The 17440-nt window shown below is 36.8% G+C and overlaps 2 protein-coding genes across 2 annotated transcripts in view; one reads left to right on the forward strand and one right to left on the reverse strand.

Annotated features, from left to right (window-relative positions):
* Nucleotides 1-17440, forward strand: part of LOC134658647 (neural cell adhesion molecule 2-like) — a 193310-nt gene that overhangs the window by 56333 nt on the left and 119537 nt on the right. The gene's annotated exons all lie outside the window — the stretch shown is intronic.
* Nucleotides 14624-16627, reverse strand: LOC134658605 (uncharacterized). Its single transcript, XM_063514258.1, has 2 exons — nt 16114-16627; nt 14624-15656 (listed from the first exon to the last, which is right to left on the reverse strand). The coding sequence occupies exons 1-2, from the start codon at nt 16230-16232 to the stop codon at nt 14624-14626; spliced, it is 1152 nt and encodes a 383-aa protein (XP_063370328.1). The 5' UTR covers nt 16233-16627.

A 17440-nucleotide genomic window follows, 5' to 3' on the forward strand; every position in this document is an offset into this window, starting at 1 on the left:
TAAGCAAAAAATCAAAAATCGTTGTCTGTTCTCTATCACTCTTGGATATTCGAGAGGCAGATAACAATTTTTCGATTTCTCGATGTTAGTGCATAAACTTGATCGCAGCTAGGGTTTGCACGACGGATCCGAAATGTATGGGAATATCCGCGGATCCGGATCCAGATCCGGATAATTTCATACATTTCGGATCCGGATTGCAAACCCTAATCGCAGCCCATCTCGCTGTCATCCGCAACGCAAGATTGCTAAATAATTTTAATATTTAGATATATTTAAGTTATTTTTGTATGATTTTTTATATATGTACCATTAACCTTTTGTATAATAAAACCTGAATTAGATTTCAATAAAATTAATATTGACAAAAGAAATAAATAAAATTAGCATCATAAAAAAATCTAACATTATACTTGGATACAAAACATTGATTAAATTTAATAATATTAGTAAAACCAAATGTTTCGTAAATCACAAATGCCACATGTGACATGTCATTTCCATATTTATGTCAATGAGCAATGCTTAGACTTATAAGTCTTATAACTTACAGGTTACTGGGAATTAAACCTTATTGACTACTATTTAAGGTTCAAATAATTATGTATCCATGTGTTTAGAATCGGTAAGAGCTTTGAGTGTCCACTTGCCGACAGTGAGGTTAAGGACGTGTGGCGCAAAGTAACAAAATAAATCATAAGTTATTTACGCATATTATGAATATCTAATAACATAAATGATGTTAAGTTATCTACCAGATAACGAATTGCAAAAACATTATAAGCGAAGCTAGTACTGTTACTTAGCTTAATTCAGGATATTTCCATGTAGAATATATTGAAAAGTGGAAAAATTACTGTCTTGGGTGAGACTTGAACTCGCGGCCTCTGGATCGATACTCCAGCGCTCTGCCATCTGAGCCACCAAGACCTCATCCATAGCCAGCAAATCTTTCCACCATATAGGTAAAGGGTCTTTTTAATTTATTCTAAGCTCAATAGCATCGTTCGCAGACGTTTCTGCTTGTTAAAAATTAAAATTACTATGTAGTGATATTTAATTTAAACCATTTCTAAACTGAATATCCAGCACCTACGCTCACATCTAAAGTAATCACAGATGCTACTCATACAAGCAAAAGTACCAACGTTTTTTTTGTTGGTGTGTGCCACCAACAAAAAAAACGTTGGTTGGTTGTCTTTAAGTACAGACAACAAGAAACATTTCAACATTTCATGTTAGTGAAATTCTGAATATAATGTATGTAAATATCTACAGTTTTAGTCGCATAACACACGTCTACTACATTTATATTACGTAGAATAACAAAGCTTGCAGTTTGAAATTTTATTAAAATTTATTAAATTTGTGTAAAAATATACAAAAAGGTGCTTAAAAAAGATTTATTCAATGTGAATATTTCATTAAATACAGTCGTTAACGTCATTTTACTCTAACTTATACTCGGATATTGTTTCACAAAAAGTAACTGGTCACCATTGAGTATTGTACGTACTTTGTCCTAAAAGATCTTCTAAGGGCCAAGCGTGTGACCTCTACTTTCTTATAGGTACTTATCTAACGGTGCATGCCTTTTACTTATTTCCACTTACTTCACTAAAGTAGTTTAGTTAATAGTTGAAGATGGACAGAGTACCGTTGACACAAAAAGTACTTAACGCTTGTTGTATTGTACGGATTGTACCTTTGCATAATGTCTCTTCTTAAAGGTACCTACTTCTTACAGTCCAGCCATATTCGAACTTTAAGATATCTACGTCAAATATTAGATATAGAAACGATATGGATCGGATATGTCAGTGTCAAACAAGTGTCCAAAGTGACACTGACATATCCGATCCATATCGTTTCCATATCTAATATTTGACGTATCTTAAAGTTCGAATATGGCTGATGGTCATAACATTTATTCACGATTTTATTTTTATAAATAGTTTTTTTTTAATAATCCAAACGAGATGGATTTTTGTGTTATCTTAATTTTTGTGTCTTCTTTCAAAACGTTTATTATGTTCTTAATTTCTTCGTAACAATCCCCCATGGCCCATTTGGCAAAAAAAGAACATTATAACAGATTAGGACAGACGATTATCAAGGGCTTGTTAGACTTAACCAGCGTTTATTAATAACGCCAAATTCGTATGTGATATTTAAGTTGTTTTCAGGATTTACAAATCACGTTTCGACCACTTGCACTTATCACACCTACCTAAAAAAGCGGCCAAGTGCGAGTCGGACTCGCCCATGAAGGGTTCCGTATTTAGGTGATTTATGACGTATTAAAAAAAACTACTTACTAGATTTCGTTCAAACCAATTTTCGGTGGAAGTTTACACGGTAATGTACATCATATATTTTTTTTAGTTTTATCATTCTGTTATTTTAGAAGTTACAGGGGGGGGGGGACACACATTTTACCACATTGGAAGTGTCTCTCGCGCAAACTATTTAGTTTAGAAAAAAATGATATTAGAAACCTCAATATCATTTTTGAAGACCTATCCATAGATACCCCACACGTATAGGTTTGATGAAAAAAAAAATTTTGAGTTTCAGTTCTAAGTATTGGGAACCCCAAAAATTTATTGTTTTTTTTTCTATTTTTGTGTGAAAATCTTAATGCGGTTCACAGAATACATCTACTTACCAAGTTTCAACAGTATACTTCTTATAGTTTCGGAGAAAAGTGACTGTGACATACACGGACAGACGGACAGACAGACAGACAGACAGACATGACGAATCTATAAGGGTTCAGTTTTTTGCCATTTGGCTACGGAACCCTAAAAATGGTTGTCTGTCAAGTCGGTTTACGGACGATAATTTTGCGTGATAACTTCATAAGAAAACATTGATGAAAAATTGCATACTTTTATACGTTACCATGGAGATCTGTCCACAACGTTACCATGGAGATCTGTCCACAACGTGACACTTTTTCGTGCATGCTACCGGTGTTCATCGATTTATAAGACGTTATCACGTCAAAAATAATTGGTTTTCTATGGAATAATTACATATAACTAATAATGGCTGAATTACGTTTTAAAATTATGTTATTTTTGTTTCAGGTAAATAATTTATCAAGAAACTCTTCGAAAATCCTCGCCATACCTACAGAGTAGAGTATAAAAGTTTGTATTATATCATTAACCCTGTTTTATTTGACTTTTACCATACAATCATTTTATATTTACTTCTAATCAATGATTATGTTATTTATGTTATACTCTTATGAAAACAATAGTAGGTATATAAGTAATATACCTTGATCGAGTACCAATCGTCCTGAATACACAATTTAGAACCCAAATGTAAACACAAATAGAACTCAAATCACAATGTGTCATGATATTAAATTTTCCACCCTAAATTGACACCTTATTATGCGGCTGGAAAAAAGCCTGACGAACCTTAAATACTTGTTGTTAAAGACGATTTTTCTTTGCTTTTTTGTTGATCATTTACCAGTAAAATAGCAGGATATCCATAATCTATTGCCACGTGTCAATTGTTCATTAAAAACAAAAGACGTAAGTTTGCGAATTCCTTTTATTTTGCACTTTAATTGTAAAGTTTTATGGTAGAGTTTCCACTGGCATTGTGGATGGACATGGTGCATTTTGAGTTTGAATTTTTGATATGTGGGTGCAATTTATTTAGTTTTGCTATATTCGACAAGTATAAATATTTGGTGATAGATCTATGCGGGTTTTATTGTATAATGACAATGACCATTTTGTACAACTACAAAATGATGAGTCAGCCATGTTTTCCGTAAAGAAAACCTAGTTACCTAGGTACCTACTGGTTAACTATAATTCCTTTGACTTAACTAAGTGGCACCAAAATTATTTATTAGCTAATTACCGATGTATAGTTATTTGCAGTAATGCATTTTATTTCATTTACTGATGCGCGCTCATTCTTGAGTGATTACAGTTCTGATCTAGGACGTGTAAATGTCCTAGACTCGTACCTATATAAATATTTAATTGTATATAAAAGTCACGTACACCCATTTCCGCAGAAACTGGATGCGTAGAATTAACAACAATTAGCGACATGACTCGCATCGGTTCACGCGTGCGAAATGTCATATCACATGTCAGTTAGGTACGTTATACGTTATTTATATTTTACGAGTACTGTAGGCTTGCGAGACCATAAGGACTCCAAGTAAACAAGGTTAAAAATTGAAAAATCGGGCGGCATTTACAATTTTTAGCTTATAAATAGTGCGATTACATTGGAAATTGGAAACTTAGGGCTTGTTTACACATTGTGTTCATCAGAAAATTTTTAAGCAAATATTCACAGTTAAAATTACTTCGAGCATTGCCTATATCTGTTGCTAAAGCTAGAAAAAAAACTAAAAGCAATTCAACAATTAATTTTAGTAATACACTGTATATATATATATATAAATAAATGATTATCTTTTATTGTAAAAAATAAACTGTATTATTCAAAAGCCTCAGTTTATATTTTGTATATTATTTATTGCGTTTTTTTACACTTTACCAAAGTAATTAATATTACGTTTCATAATTCATAACAAAATGATTGCAAACTAGATATGACTAGAACTATTGCAATAAAAACTAACAATTGCAATAATTTCAGCCACTTGAAAAAGCTTGTTTCAGTGCTAGTTTCATGATCTCTTCAGACCTTCTGTATCTACTCAGTCAATTACTCAAGAACGCGGAACCAAACCATTAAATGATCATTGATGTTGATTTGCTGACAATAACATTGTATATTTATATGTAGTATGTAAAAATATCAATGACTCAATCGATGACTCGGTGTATATGTTTATTTTAATTAATTCACTTTATTCCTAAGAAAATATGGTTAAGATGTGGTCATGACATAACGCATTTTTTTAAAGGTTAGTCAATATTTTCTAGGTTTCTTGGTAGAAACCTAGGTACCTAGTTATACTCATAGAAATCATCTAAGCAGTAACCTTACTAAATAATGCTCCCATAACACCCATTATTAAGAGGAAACAGGAGTTGAGATTTAAATATTTTAGGTAAATATACCCGTCTCGCTAACGGAAGCGGCTCCTAAAACTAGTGCGATAAGGACAAGGCGAAAAATCCTGCGTAAAAATCTCAAAAATCGAGGTTTCGTACTCGACTGTTTCCTCCTCCAAAACTTAACCAATCGTAACCAAATTTGGAAATCTAAATGATTATGAAATTATCTGTGTCGGACCGTTTTGCTTTTTTGGCTAATTGATATCAGTTTTGAATACCACACCTGTCATTGCGGCATAGTAAATTAGGCCATTTTGGCCATTTTTGCAAGGCTCTAAAACAAAAATATCAAAAAAAGCAAAACGGTCCGACACAGATATTGACAATATTAATCTGTGTTGAAAAAATCATTGCTCTAGCTTCAAAACCCACGGAGGAAACAGTCGAGTACGTTTGTATGGAGAAATGACCACTCCTGTTGGCTCTTAAAAAAAATACAAACTCACCATACGTTGCTGGTACAACAAGTAAACATTGGCGATAGGTACCGTCATTAAGGATGAGTCACGCTAAACCGGGTCGGGGCCACCAGCACACAGCAGGAAAGCACCACGTGATCACCGATCAGCCGTTATAGAAAATGACGTGTCGTACGCCTCGGCCCGGGCACGGACCGGTCTAGCGTGAGTCATCCTTTACTTACCGACCCAAGACGTACAGGAATTTCTCAGTGTCTAGTGTTATTTTTGTGAAGTTGGTAAAATACATAGGCTCTTCAAATAGGTACTAAACTCTATCTTATTCTGAATTTTACTGAATCATTGGTTGATTTTCTTTGCAAGTTCGCATGACAGTAAGCGGTAACTCGAGTTACATAAATCTGCTCCACAGTTTAAAGTAGGTACACCCATAAAATCCATGTTTTACTCAGATCACAGCACTTCCGCAACTTTACTTCAACTACATCTAACTACACTCTTAAAGTACTTGTAAAACGGTTGCTTTTCATTTAACACTTTTAAGATACTTGAGACTTTTTTAAATTAGATAATTACGCCTTTGCACCCAAGCCGGTGACAAATATAGTATAATACAAACAGTGTAGTATACGGACGGTCGCCACCCTACTGAAACGAAAGGCATTTATAATAATCATGACATTAAATTTAGACGGGGGATTTCAGGGTTGGTACTTCTTAGTTTTTATTTTTTGTCACGATTAGTACCTATCAAATGAAAAAAAAAGAAACATTTTAACAGTCCGAATGCTGCATTTTCTCACTAAATACTAGATATCGAAGTTGTTATACCTTGATCTCAGCAAAAAGTTAATTCCACTGCAAGAACCCACAATTCTATTTAGGTTTAAAGGAGTAAGGAGAAGACTGCATATTATTTAGTCGAGTCGATGTCGATGGAAATATGAACTCTGAACTCTGAATATAATAAGTTGCTTCTGAAAGTAAAAGTTAAATGTCCTAGTTCTCAAAATGCTGAATCCAAATAGATGCCATCTTGCGGTCAGCGCTATCGGAGTGTTGCTTTGTTATTTTTAATTTAATAATAATAACTTAAGTTGAATTAATATTATGTGCCTACATTAAGAAAGAGCGGGTTCTCCTCATAGAACTATACATATACTTACAAGGACGACTCAAATCCGATTGTTTTCAAATTGTATAATGTTTAATTAACCTCATAGTCATAAACTTTTTTTTTACAATGTGAATAACTTTTATTGACAACCCTAGGCACATGAAGTAAGCTAATACAAAACAGTCGGTGTATTAGAATATCACTTCCTTTTCTCAGAGTGTTGTTTCTTTTTCCGAACCGTTGGGATGCTATTTACAAACATACCAATGTCAAATGTCAGTTTCCAATTTGTCAGATTATGCTATTACGCCTGGCCGGTTTTTCATGTGCCTTTTTGCTCTGTGGTGAATTTCCTACTTTATGAAAGTTCAGCACTGAAGTTATCCCATATCTTAGAAAATTAAAAACCATTTTTCAGACGTAGACTATACTTTAGGTATCTTATCATGGAACTCGGTTTAGGTGCGTTGGTTTAGATCATGATACTTGTTTACCAACTTAGATATAGAGCATATTTACATTGCATTTTCACTAAAGTTACGTAACGTATCTATGTTAGATTTTAGGGTAAACAGTAAAGCGACCGTCGTTAATAACAAATTTATTTATTTGCCCTCCGGCCGCAAAGCGTCGACTTTCGGCCCGCTGAAACGAAGTAGCCGCTTTCTGGCACCGTCGACCAGAAAAATAGTATACACACATAGTAGTAATAAGAAAACCTCAAATCACATGTACCTAATTGACGGCCGAGGCGAAGCCGAGACATGACTTATTATGTAATATACGTCAAAACAATCAGAACAAATATCAGTAACAATACATATTAATTGCTGACTCACAAACCAGCAAATAACTTATCTTAGTAATGTAAATGTTACTTAGTACATCACATACACCCTTTCGGAAGTTCCTTGAGGTAAAATACCTAATACATCATAGCTGTCGATAGGTTGTTAGTAATCGCCTTAAGCCAGAGGTTAACTACAGATTATTATGTTAGTTGTGAAGTACTTGGTTTGAGGAATGAGGAACCTATAAAACATGTTTGTGCCTTGGCATTTCTTTCTGGTGAATTAAAAAGCTTCAAGAGAAATTTTAAAAAGTACCATCAAATCTTTTTATTGTTACGTTTCGGTATTTGGTCGATTGACTGCATTAATTGTACTCTGCAGTTAATCAATGTATCAATTATTGCATGCAAGTTCTCGCGCTGTGTGAATTAGGGCTTATTTTTCAAATGCTAATAAAGTACTTTTTCCGATTCTCATTATACATATACTATGTATATTTCAGCTAGCTAACTAGATCACCTAGCTAATAACCTTTTGATCCAGGTATACCCTGGCTAAGTCTTGCTGTTAGGAAATACTGTTCCCTTTTTTACACTTGTTTGCTGTTAAAATCATACTCAGCCAGCAATCCCTTATTTTGTGGCCCTCAAAATAATGTAAGTATTTATTAACATGCTGTCATGAGATGAGACACCTGCTACTATGACCTAATATGTTATTTAAAAAAGATATACGAAAGTTCATCAACGTTGATACAGAGGCGTGTCAACATTTAAGATTGATGACCGAAACAGTGATTAACCTGCAACCGAAATTAATTTAAATATGGCCGATAAATTCGACTAGTGTCGGTCTTGGAGAAAAGGGACCGTATAGCGTAAGTCTCTTATATTCTGAAATGTACTGCAGTGATAAAAGCGACGGTGGAAAAATATCCGTACGCAAATAGCGCACGGGGAATAATATTATTAGTTCGCTCGGTCTTAAATGCCGGTAACGCACTTACATCCCCTCTGATGTTGCGGTTGTCCATGGGCGACGGCAATCCCTTAACATCAGGTCGGCTCGTTTGCCTCCCATCTAGCGTAAACGCTCGAGTACTAGGTACCAGTGGCGGCGCGTCCATAAAAGTGATACTGCGTAACAGGCTATACGCTACAACTATAGCTAGATACAAATATTAATCCAAAATAAATATACTATGATTTTTTTACTCATATAAAAATTTAATTATTTATTAAAGACATTACAATTTGAAACATTACCGTAAATTACATTAATACATACTATTGAGTACTCTTAATCCTTAAAATATACATCAAAATACAAAAAAATCTATAAATAATTCCAATAAAACTTAACCTACACTAAGCCTAAAATAACCCACCCTGCATCGTACCTGGCTCAAAGGTCCCCATAATGCCTGCAGCATTCCCCCGCTGAACTGCTATGGAGACCTGTTGAACCAAGTACGACCCAGAGCGAGGATCACCACCTCTCTCCCGCAAACGCCGGCCTATTTCCCAAAAAGTCGGCGAGCTTCCACTCCCCACGGCCCCGCTGTCTTTAGTGCTACTATGATTTGTCAATACATTATTTATAAAAAATAATGTATATTTTAAGAGCAACAAACTAAGAAAAAACACCTTTTATGAAAAAAGTTCATTTATACATATTTTATAGCTCAACTAAAAACGTTATAACAATGTTGCGTATAATATTAAAGAAACCAGTTATTCGACTATACGTCACAAATAAAATTTAAGATTTCTGATAAAAACTGTGGAAGTTGTACATAAAAATCTAGAGCGCGCCGACTATTCTACCTTAATGCGCTCATATTATGCAAAGAGTAGTCCTAATTATCCGGTATTCAATGGAAGGACATTACATAAAATACATGAAAACTGTGTAAGGCTTGCCTGTTTTTGGACGTTTGAGCAGAGTTGTAAAGGAAATATGTAAGCTAAATTAGCCCCGGCTTGCCTATGGATATGTTTGACGCACCGCCACTGCTAGGTACGGTCTTTTTCACTGAGAACTACACATACAAACCTACTATGATGTGTTAGTAAGGTTTTATTGCGTTATTTTTTCAAAGTATGGAAGGTAACCACAGTTAAAATCGATGTTTTTAATTACTAATAGATTGAATACCGTTATGCGAAGTTTTGATGGAATTTGTATTTATAGCTGGTCAACCAGATCTTGACAGTAGAAAAAGGCGGCAAATTTGAAAAATGTAGGCGCGAAGGGATATCGTCCCATAGAAAATTTGAATTTCGCGCCTTTTTTTACTGACAAGATTTGGTTGACCAGCTATATTAGGTAACTATTATATGCTATTGCTCAACCTGAGGTTATGTGGCACTCCTTCCATGTTTTAAATGTTTATTAATTTTGATGGAATTCCAATCAAATAGTGTTTCTCCATAAGGTCGTGTTTTAGAAGACTTTAAAAAATTACGTAAAATTGCGGGTTTAAGTATTTCATACACGTTATTAAAGCTTACAGTTTAACAGTAGTTAATAGTTGGTGAAGACGGGTCATGACCGGGATACTTTAAAATATAAGTAGGTACATAAATAGTATAATTACTACAATGAACGGTTTAGGGTATTGGATCATTACATAGACTAGGAATCCTCTAGACGGAGTTTATATGTATAGAGCAATTATTTCATGAAACCGATGCTGCCAAAAATACTGGAGTGCGGGGGACGAGGTGAGCGAGTCCCGTGCCGTGATTGGTCCGTTCAAAGACACGGACGTCACACAAAGACATTTTGACTCAAAAATGGAGTAAAACTACCGTATATTTGTGGCAGAGGGGGTAGCGCTACTATGCTCAGTCTGGAGGATGTCTTGTCTGTGGATCATTATTAGGTTCAATACAATACGAACACTTTTTATACACACAGACAATAGACATACATAAAAAGAACATATTGAGAATACTAGACTTATATAGACCGGGATATGAACCGTGATTACATTTTGTATAGTTTTCGAGCTCCCGATATTTCGACTTCGACGCAGTTAATATGCATCTTGTTCACGGGTAGCTGAAGATAGCGGGTGGGTGTCAAAGTGAAATATCTGGAGCTTGAAAACAATACTAAAGGTAATCACGGTTCATATCCCGGTCTATACATTCCCGGTCTAAGACATTTTTAATTTGTATCTAATAAATAATATCATGTTAATTAATGACGATCGTAATATAAATTCATGTAGATTAGTTTAGCATAAGTAATTTATAATGTAATTTCATAGTATGAGAATAAATATCTAAATCTAAATCTAAATCTATACATATAAGTCTAGTGAAACTAAGCGTGAATCATTCAAAACTGTTAAGGGGCCCACTGATTAACTAAGGGGCCTGTCAGTTAGAACAAAAAGTTGACAGCTCCGAACAACTGACAGGCAGATATCGTCCGGCGGACTGGTAATCCCCTAGTGGGCCCCTTTATAGTGACGCAGTGTCACGAAATGGCCTCATCTCATCATGTTGCTGGCGACTTCTAGCGCTGATCTTCTGATGCGACCATCAAGTGAGAAATAATTATTGAACACCATTATTATTTATTGCATTATTGTTCTAGTCCTAGAAATAGATACTTAGGTACCTAATTAGGTACGATAATATAGAGATCAAGGCGAAGTCGAGCGATACGGCGGTCTACTACACTGTGTACTTACCTAATCTAGAATGAGATAGAGTACCTAAACTGATTAGAGCTTGGTCTAACTTTTAAGAACGTTAATTTAAACCATTGGACGTTAATTAAAATTTAATTTATTTTGTGGCGTACTCGAAGATAGGCCTTTGCTCAGCAGTGGGCGATAAAAGGCTGATATGATGATGATGATAATGACGTATATTTATCCTGATTCTACACAAAAATGCATAAAATACTTTTACATAAAAATTCCGAACATATCTTTTTTTTAATTTGCTGTAAGTTTAAATACGTATGTTTGCTCTAATTTCAAATACCACTGTAGTAATTTATTGGTTACTCACATAACATTTTTTTTTTTCAATAGGATGTTGTTACACTTCCCGTAGCCTTGTGACTAATTTGCCACTGCCCTGCCCATACTTCAAATATACGTTAATTACAAAACCACGATATTCCATTTCATACTTACCAGAATTTGTTATTGTTTTCGTACATTTTGAACTTTAATGTATCGAGTTAAGGTATAGTTTGGTTTGAAAACTATTCTGTTTTCTGTTTGGCAATATGATTATTGTGGTCATGCAAAATATTGCAGAAATATCGGCCGAAACCCTTTTGCTCACACAGAAATTTACAAATAATATTATTATATTCTTGTATTTTATGTATGGTACGGTAACGGTAGGGTGAAGGAATTCAATATCAGTACCATTTCGTACCTAATATCAGTACTCACAGTGAAAATAGTACGAGGTAGGTATAGCGACTTTATCCCATCAAAAACGTACATGTAAAAAGATGCAAGTCTCGCAACGCAATTGTTCTATTACAAAAAAGTTTTGAGATGTAAGTAATGTGAAACCAAGTCGGTTATGTAAAGTTAGTGCCAAGGGGGTGTTAAAACCGTATCAATAAGATTTCTTTAATTTTTAATACGTATACGGCACGTTGGCTACGTGCCCTGTACTGACTTTCCCAAACTATATAATTGAATTTCAATATTCGCGGTATCCCCCATGTATCAATTGCATAATTTTGCCTGATAAAATTAAAACTAGCTTTAAAAACCCACTTCTTATTATTTCTCTTGCCCTCGTTTTTAACCGTTTAAAAAAAAATAATTTCAATTAAAGAGTTCACTGACCCCACGTGCTACATACATTATGTCTAACAGAATTAGGTAATGTAATTCCGAAAGCGCGTTTGAAGCGTATCGAAATGTAGGAAGTCGGTCATAATTCTTGCGGGCTAGCATACTCGCCGGCGGACGGTTTGTGTTTATTCCAGGCACTTAAACATGCATGGGGATAGTTATAAGCTAGGGATATATAGCCTGTCAAGCCGGATATGTCAGTAGCAATTTAAAGCAAACGAAAGTATGGTATCCCTAGGAAACGAACAAAAAGCAGCAATGTACATCGAACAACGATGAAATGTAAACAAAACAGTTCCACAGATAAGATATAAATGACACGCGATTTTCGAATAATTCCAACGTAGTTTTGCTAACCCGCGATTTTTCAAATTTGCCGCCTTTTTCTACTGACAAGATTTGCTCTACGATATAGGTACGTGTAAATGTGTGTGTGTCTAATTATCAGTTTTTCAGAACTTATGTAGGTACGAAATATCATTTGATATTTACCAGAAGAAAAACATCGTGAGGAAACCAGACTAACTAATCCCAATAAGGCCTAGTTTACCCTCTGGGTTGGAAAGTCAGATGGAGATCGCTTGCGTATAAATAACTACTATCCAAGCGGACCCCAGAGGGGCTACCGCGAAAACCGAATTTCGCAAAAAATCGGTTTTCACGGTAGCCCCTCAGGATCCCATGAGCCGTGGTAAAATGCTGGGACAACGCGAGGAAGATGATGATACGTGTAAATATGTCCCTCAGATCCATAAGGACAAATAATAAAATATCTAGATCTTAAAAATTTAGTAAAGCGTAGTACCTAGTTTTACAAACTCATCATGCTAACCCAAACTTTGAAACTAAGTTAAACTAACCATGATGGCCATATAAATTCCAAATTTGAATAGTTTTGAAATAAAACGAACCCGTTTCGACCATAGAGCATTGTTTGCTTTTTTATTGCTTTTTTCCTGCGTTTTGTGAAAATTGAAAACGGAATGTTATGTTAGATTTTAGATTAGTTTGATTTATTTTTATTTGAATGAAAAGCGCTTGTACGTAGATAAAATTAAATACTTGTTGTATTTATGTTGTAAAGTGGGTGTATCTTGTGTATATCAGAAAGTTGTGTACCTATTCAAATAATTCATTTAATTTTATATGTGAATGTGTGTTCATTTTTGAAATCTTTTTGTTGCAGGTATACAAACATCATTGACACTCTTGCAGCTACTGTGGTAAATGGCTAATGACAAATTGTAATTTTTACATACAAACCTTCCACTCGCTCTATTTTCAATTTTTAGCAACGAAAACAAGTACAGTCGCCATCAGATATATCGGAGCGGCTAAGGCGCTCACATATATCTGAACACGCCTCTATTGTCAGGTCGTTAGAGTGCGTGTTCAGGTATTGTGAATACTTTGGCCGCTCCGATATATCTGATGGCGACTGAGACAAAGATATTTGTTACGTTAACGTCCATCATTCTTATTATTATTCTTATTCTTATTCTTATGACAAGTTTAAGCATGTTTAAAATGAGAGGGTAACATCGATTGTATGGGAGCGGCTTTTCGGCAGCTGGTTCGTGTGCCTCTTAACCTCTAGCCGCCCGTACGTCAAACCTTGCCAAACAAAATGAAATTTTATTTTGTCAACACAAAGTTCAAATTAGAATGGAACAGGAGACCTTTTTATAGGTCTCTGGGCGGCTAGATGTTAAGCTTCCCCTCTATTTAAGTTTCAGGCCGACCGCGTATAATGGTACCTAGTTAACTTTTATAACGTTAGATGGAGCTAAATCTCACACAACATTCTCGTGCGGCGCGAAGCGCTTCCATCATGTGCGTGCTAGCGAGGAGGGAAGAACTAGTGGGCGTGGCTTACGAAGCGGCAACGCGGCTTCAGTAGGCCCTTAAGATGTTTATTCACTGGTTTCAACCTACTAAAACATGGGTTTATCGACTAGAATGACAATATGGGTTATAACTTACAGCGACTAACTTTGCACCGGCTTTGAATATAACATATAACAAAGTGTGGTAGTGTCGTTGTCGTCGGCGGCTAATATTAGCTTCGTATGACTTAACACCACCCACCTAACATGTCTGTCTGTCTGTCAATCCGTCAACCGATAAAAAAAAGTAAATTACCTACCATAATTCCCGTTCTCCATACAAAATCGATGAATACAGATGAGTCGATACACAATCGAGTTCTGCCCCATTGAGCTGATCGATTCATATGCAGACTAGTCGATTTACATAACTATGAGATTTTCTATCAGTTGGAATTAGCCGATAATGGCATTAAAATATATTAGAGCATATAAGTTAAAATGGGTGTACAAATGAAACAATATTTACATAAAACCTAAAAATAACAACTAAAACTAAATATAAAATATCTCTCCAAAGCTGCCCGCTTCTGGAATGGAACCTAGAATGCTGGCGGCGTTGCCCCTTTGAACCGCCAGACTTAAACTTTGAGCCAAGAAGGAGCCCGCCCTGTGGTCGCCCGAGACACCTATTAGTCTGACCGACACTTCCTTTATTAACTGTTTGGTGTCGGTCGACCATGGGCCCAGCGTTTCAATGGCGAGCGCCGCAAAATCGTATCGGTCCGTTAGGAACGCATATTTGCGGCGCTTTAGTGTCTGGGCCTGGTCCGCGGCAGTCCCGGGCTTCCGAGCCGATCCCTCAACGTGGGACGGTGCTAGCGTATCGACGCAGGTAGCGTCCCACGCTAAAGGGCGGCCAAGGCTCCAGGGCACAAGAGTGCAGCCGTCAGGTCTCTTGCCGTCTGTGGCAGAGAGGCCTGACGGCTCCAGAGTTGCGGGTAGAGAGGCGGTGCAAAGGGCGCGGCGGATGAGGTCGTTTAATGTGGCGTGTCTATATAGTCGGCCTGCGCTCATTTGGCAATGTAAGCCGTGCCGTCCTAGAGCATCAACAGGTTGAGCGCATCGACTACAGGCGTGGGGCTCACATATTTTTAGGCCCAGGCGGAGGCAGACAGCGATGCGAAGGGTTGAAGGATCTAGAGTGGAGCCAAGGTTTCGCGATGGAAGCGCGTGCAGCCAATGTCCTGACTCCTTTTCGGAAACGGCTAATAGCCTCGCCCGTTCGTGGTTGTTATGGCAGTTTTGTAGTAGGAGTTGGTGTTGCGTTTTTATATTTATGATGTCCCATGTTGCTTGGCTAGATTTTTCCTCTGGTACCTGTTCGACGGGATGGTCTGCACTCCAAGCCGATTCAGCGTCCGCCAGGCACGACACCGACACATTAGTGGTTGAAGGGGTACGTAATATACCACCAATGAGGGTGAGCGTGCTATAGGCAGACGACAAAAAGGCCGGGAGAGCTAAACTGCCCGTCAAACGGATACCAAGACCGCCGTATTTGATCGGGAGGGTAGCTTGGATCCAACTGGGGGATGTGAAAGTTACGTTCAGAATTTTACTAACGGTGTCCTTTAAAATTTGGTCAATGTTTGCAGTAATTATGGGGAATTTCCAAAGTGGGGCGCAGCGAAGGATGTACAAAAATTTGGGCGAGAAAAGGCATAGTCGTAAGATGTAGAGGGCCATGTGTGGGTTGATTTCATAAAAAAGGTTCGAACACTTAAAGAATTTTTCTATTTTTGAATTTATGCATAACGGGATGGATTCGTCTAAAATGGGGGCTCCTAAAAGTGTGAGGGTTTCGCGGGATAATATGGAAATATTTGGTGTGAGCTGGTTAATCTCGTCGATAATAGAGGATCGGGCATTGGGCGGAATGGCTTCTGAAATGAACATTTCAAACTTGTTAAAATTGATCGAAAGACCGATTTCTGAGAAGCGGTTAATTAAAGTTTTAAGGTCAGCCAACACAGATGACTTACTGCCACCGATGGTGCCGTCGTCTAAATACCAGAAATTTAGGTCCGATGTGAGCTGAGTGATGACGGGGTGGATGGCTAGGCTGAAAATTGCGGGCCCTAGTGGGTCTCCTTGCTGGCATCCTACACAAGAAAGTATTTCATTATTTTTATACATGAGCTTTGAAGTGGTCCCATAACATTGCCAAAGGTAGCTATAAATTTCTGGTAAATCATTTTCAATTTGGGTCAATAAGATGCCTCGGTCTATGGAATTAAAGGCGTTTTTAACATCAACTTTCACAAGAATTTCGAAATTTTGGCTGTCTAAAAAAGAGCGAGTCGCATGTACTGCCGCTTCACATCCTCCTTTAAGTCCAAAGCCCAGCTGGGAAGGTTTAAATTTGCTTGTTAGACGGGAATGAAATTCACGGCAACAAATTTTTGATGTGAGGCGCCGAAATGTGTTTCCGACTGCAATTGGTCGTATTCCGCCATCTTTTTTCATGAGCGCAACAAGATTAGCCCCATATAGTACGGGGACAATGTCTTGGCAAACTTTACCAGTAAGCATAAGATTTGTGAGTGCGGTTAGCTCATCCAGTAAAGTCTCACCGGCATCTCCTGCAAGCGGGCTAGTTAAATCTTTTAGGTGTTGCGGAGAGATTCCGTCTAGTCCGCCTGCTGACCCAGTTGGAAAGGAGAGTATCGCATGTAAGATTGCAGTTTTCGATACTTGTAGCGGTTGGGAAGAGGTGACCGGTAGGTTAGGTTGCAATGAAGATGTTGAAATGGAGGGGTGTTTCTCTTGCAGATCATTGAGCATACAATGGTCCCAATCCTAATGTTAAGTATTGACAGGCCATTGTAGTATTGAATTTGGATGAAAAAATATTAACACTTTGTTTTTATATCTAACTTATTTCAATTCAACAACAACGTCCTGACTTTTTCTGTCATCTTGACCAACCATGTTTTCCGTATTAAATAAAATAATTTCCAAAAAACTATAGGTACAAAAATAAACTCTTGCACTCCTGACAAAATTTAATTCTTACCTTATAGTGTGTCTTACTCCACGCTAAATAATTTAAATATAGGGACATGAAAGACAAACATTGGGTGCGATCTTTCCGGGAGGTTTCATTCTCATGTTGTTTTTTTTTTTCGAAAAAAAAAACATGAGAATTATGAAACCTCCCGGAAAGATCGGACCCATTTCAACCTTAGGGTTAGAAAACTTTCCTGAAAACTTAATAAAAATTGGCGAATGAGAGCTCATGCCATGTCACCATGGCTGTCACGTTCTAACAAATATGTAAGTGCGAAAGTGACACAGCATGAGAGGTGA

Source organism: Cydia amplana, chromosome 23, assembly GCF_948474715.1.
Source record: "Cydia amplana chromosome 23, ilCydAmpl1.1, whole genome shotgun sequence".
NCBI classification, from domain to species: domain Eukaryota; kingdom Metazoa; phylum Arthropoda; class Insecta; order Lepidoptera; family Tortricidae; genus Cydia; species Cydia amplana.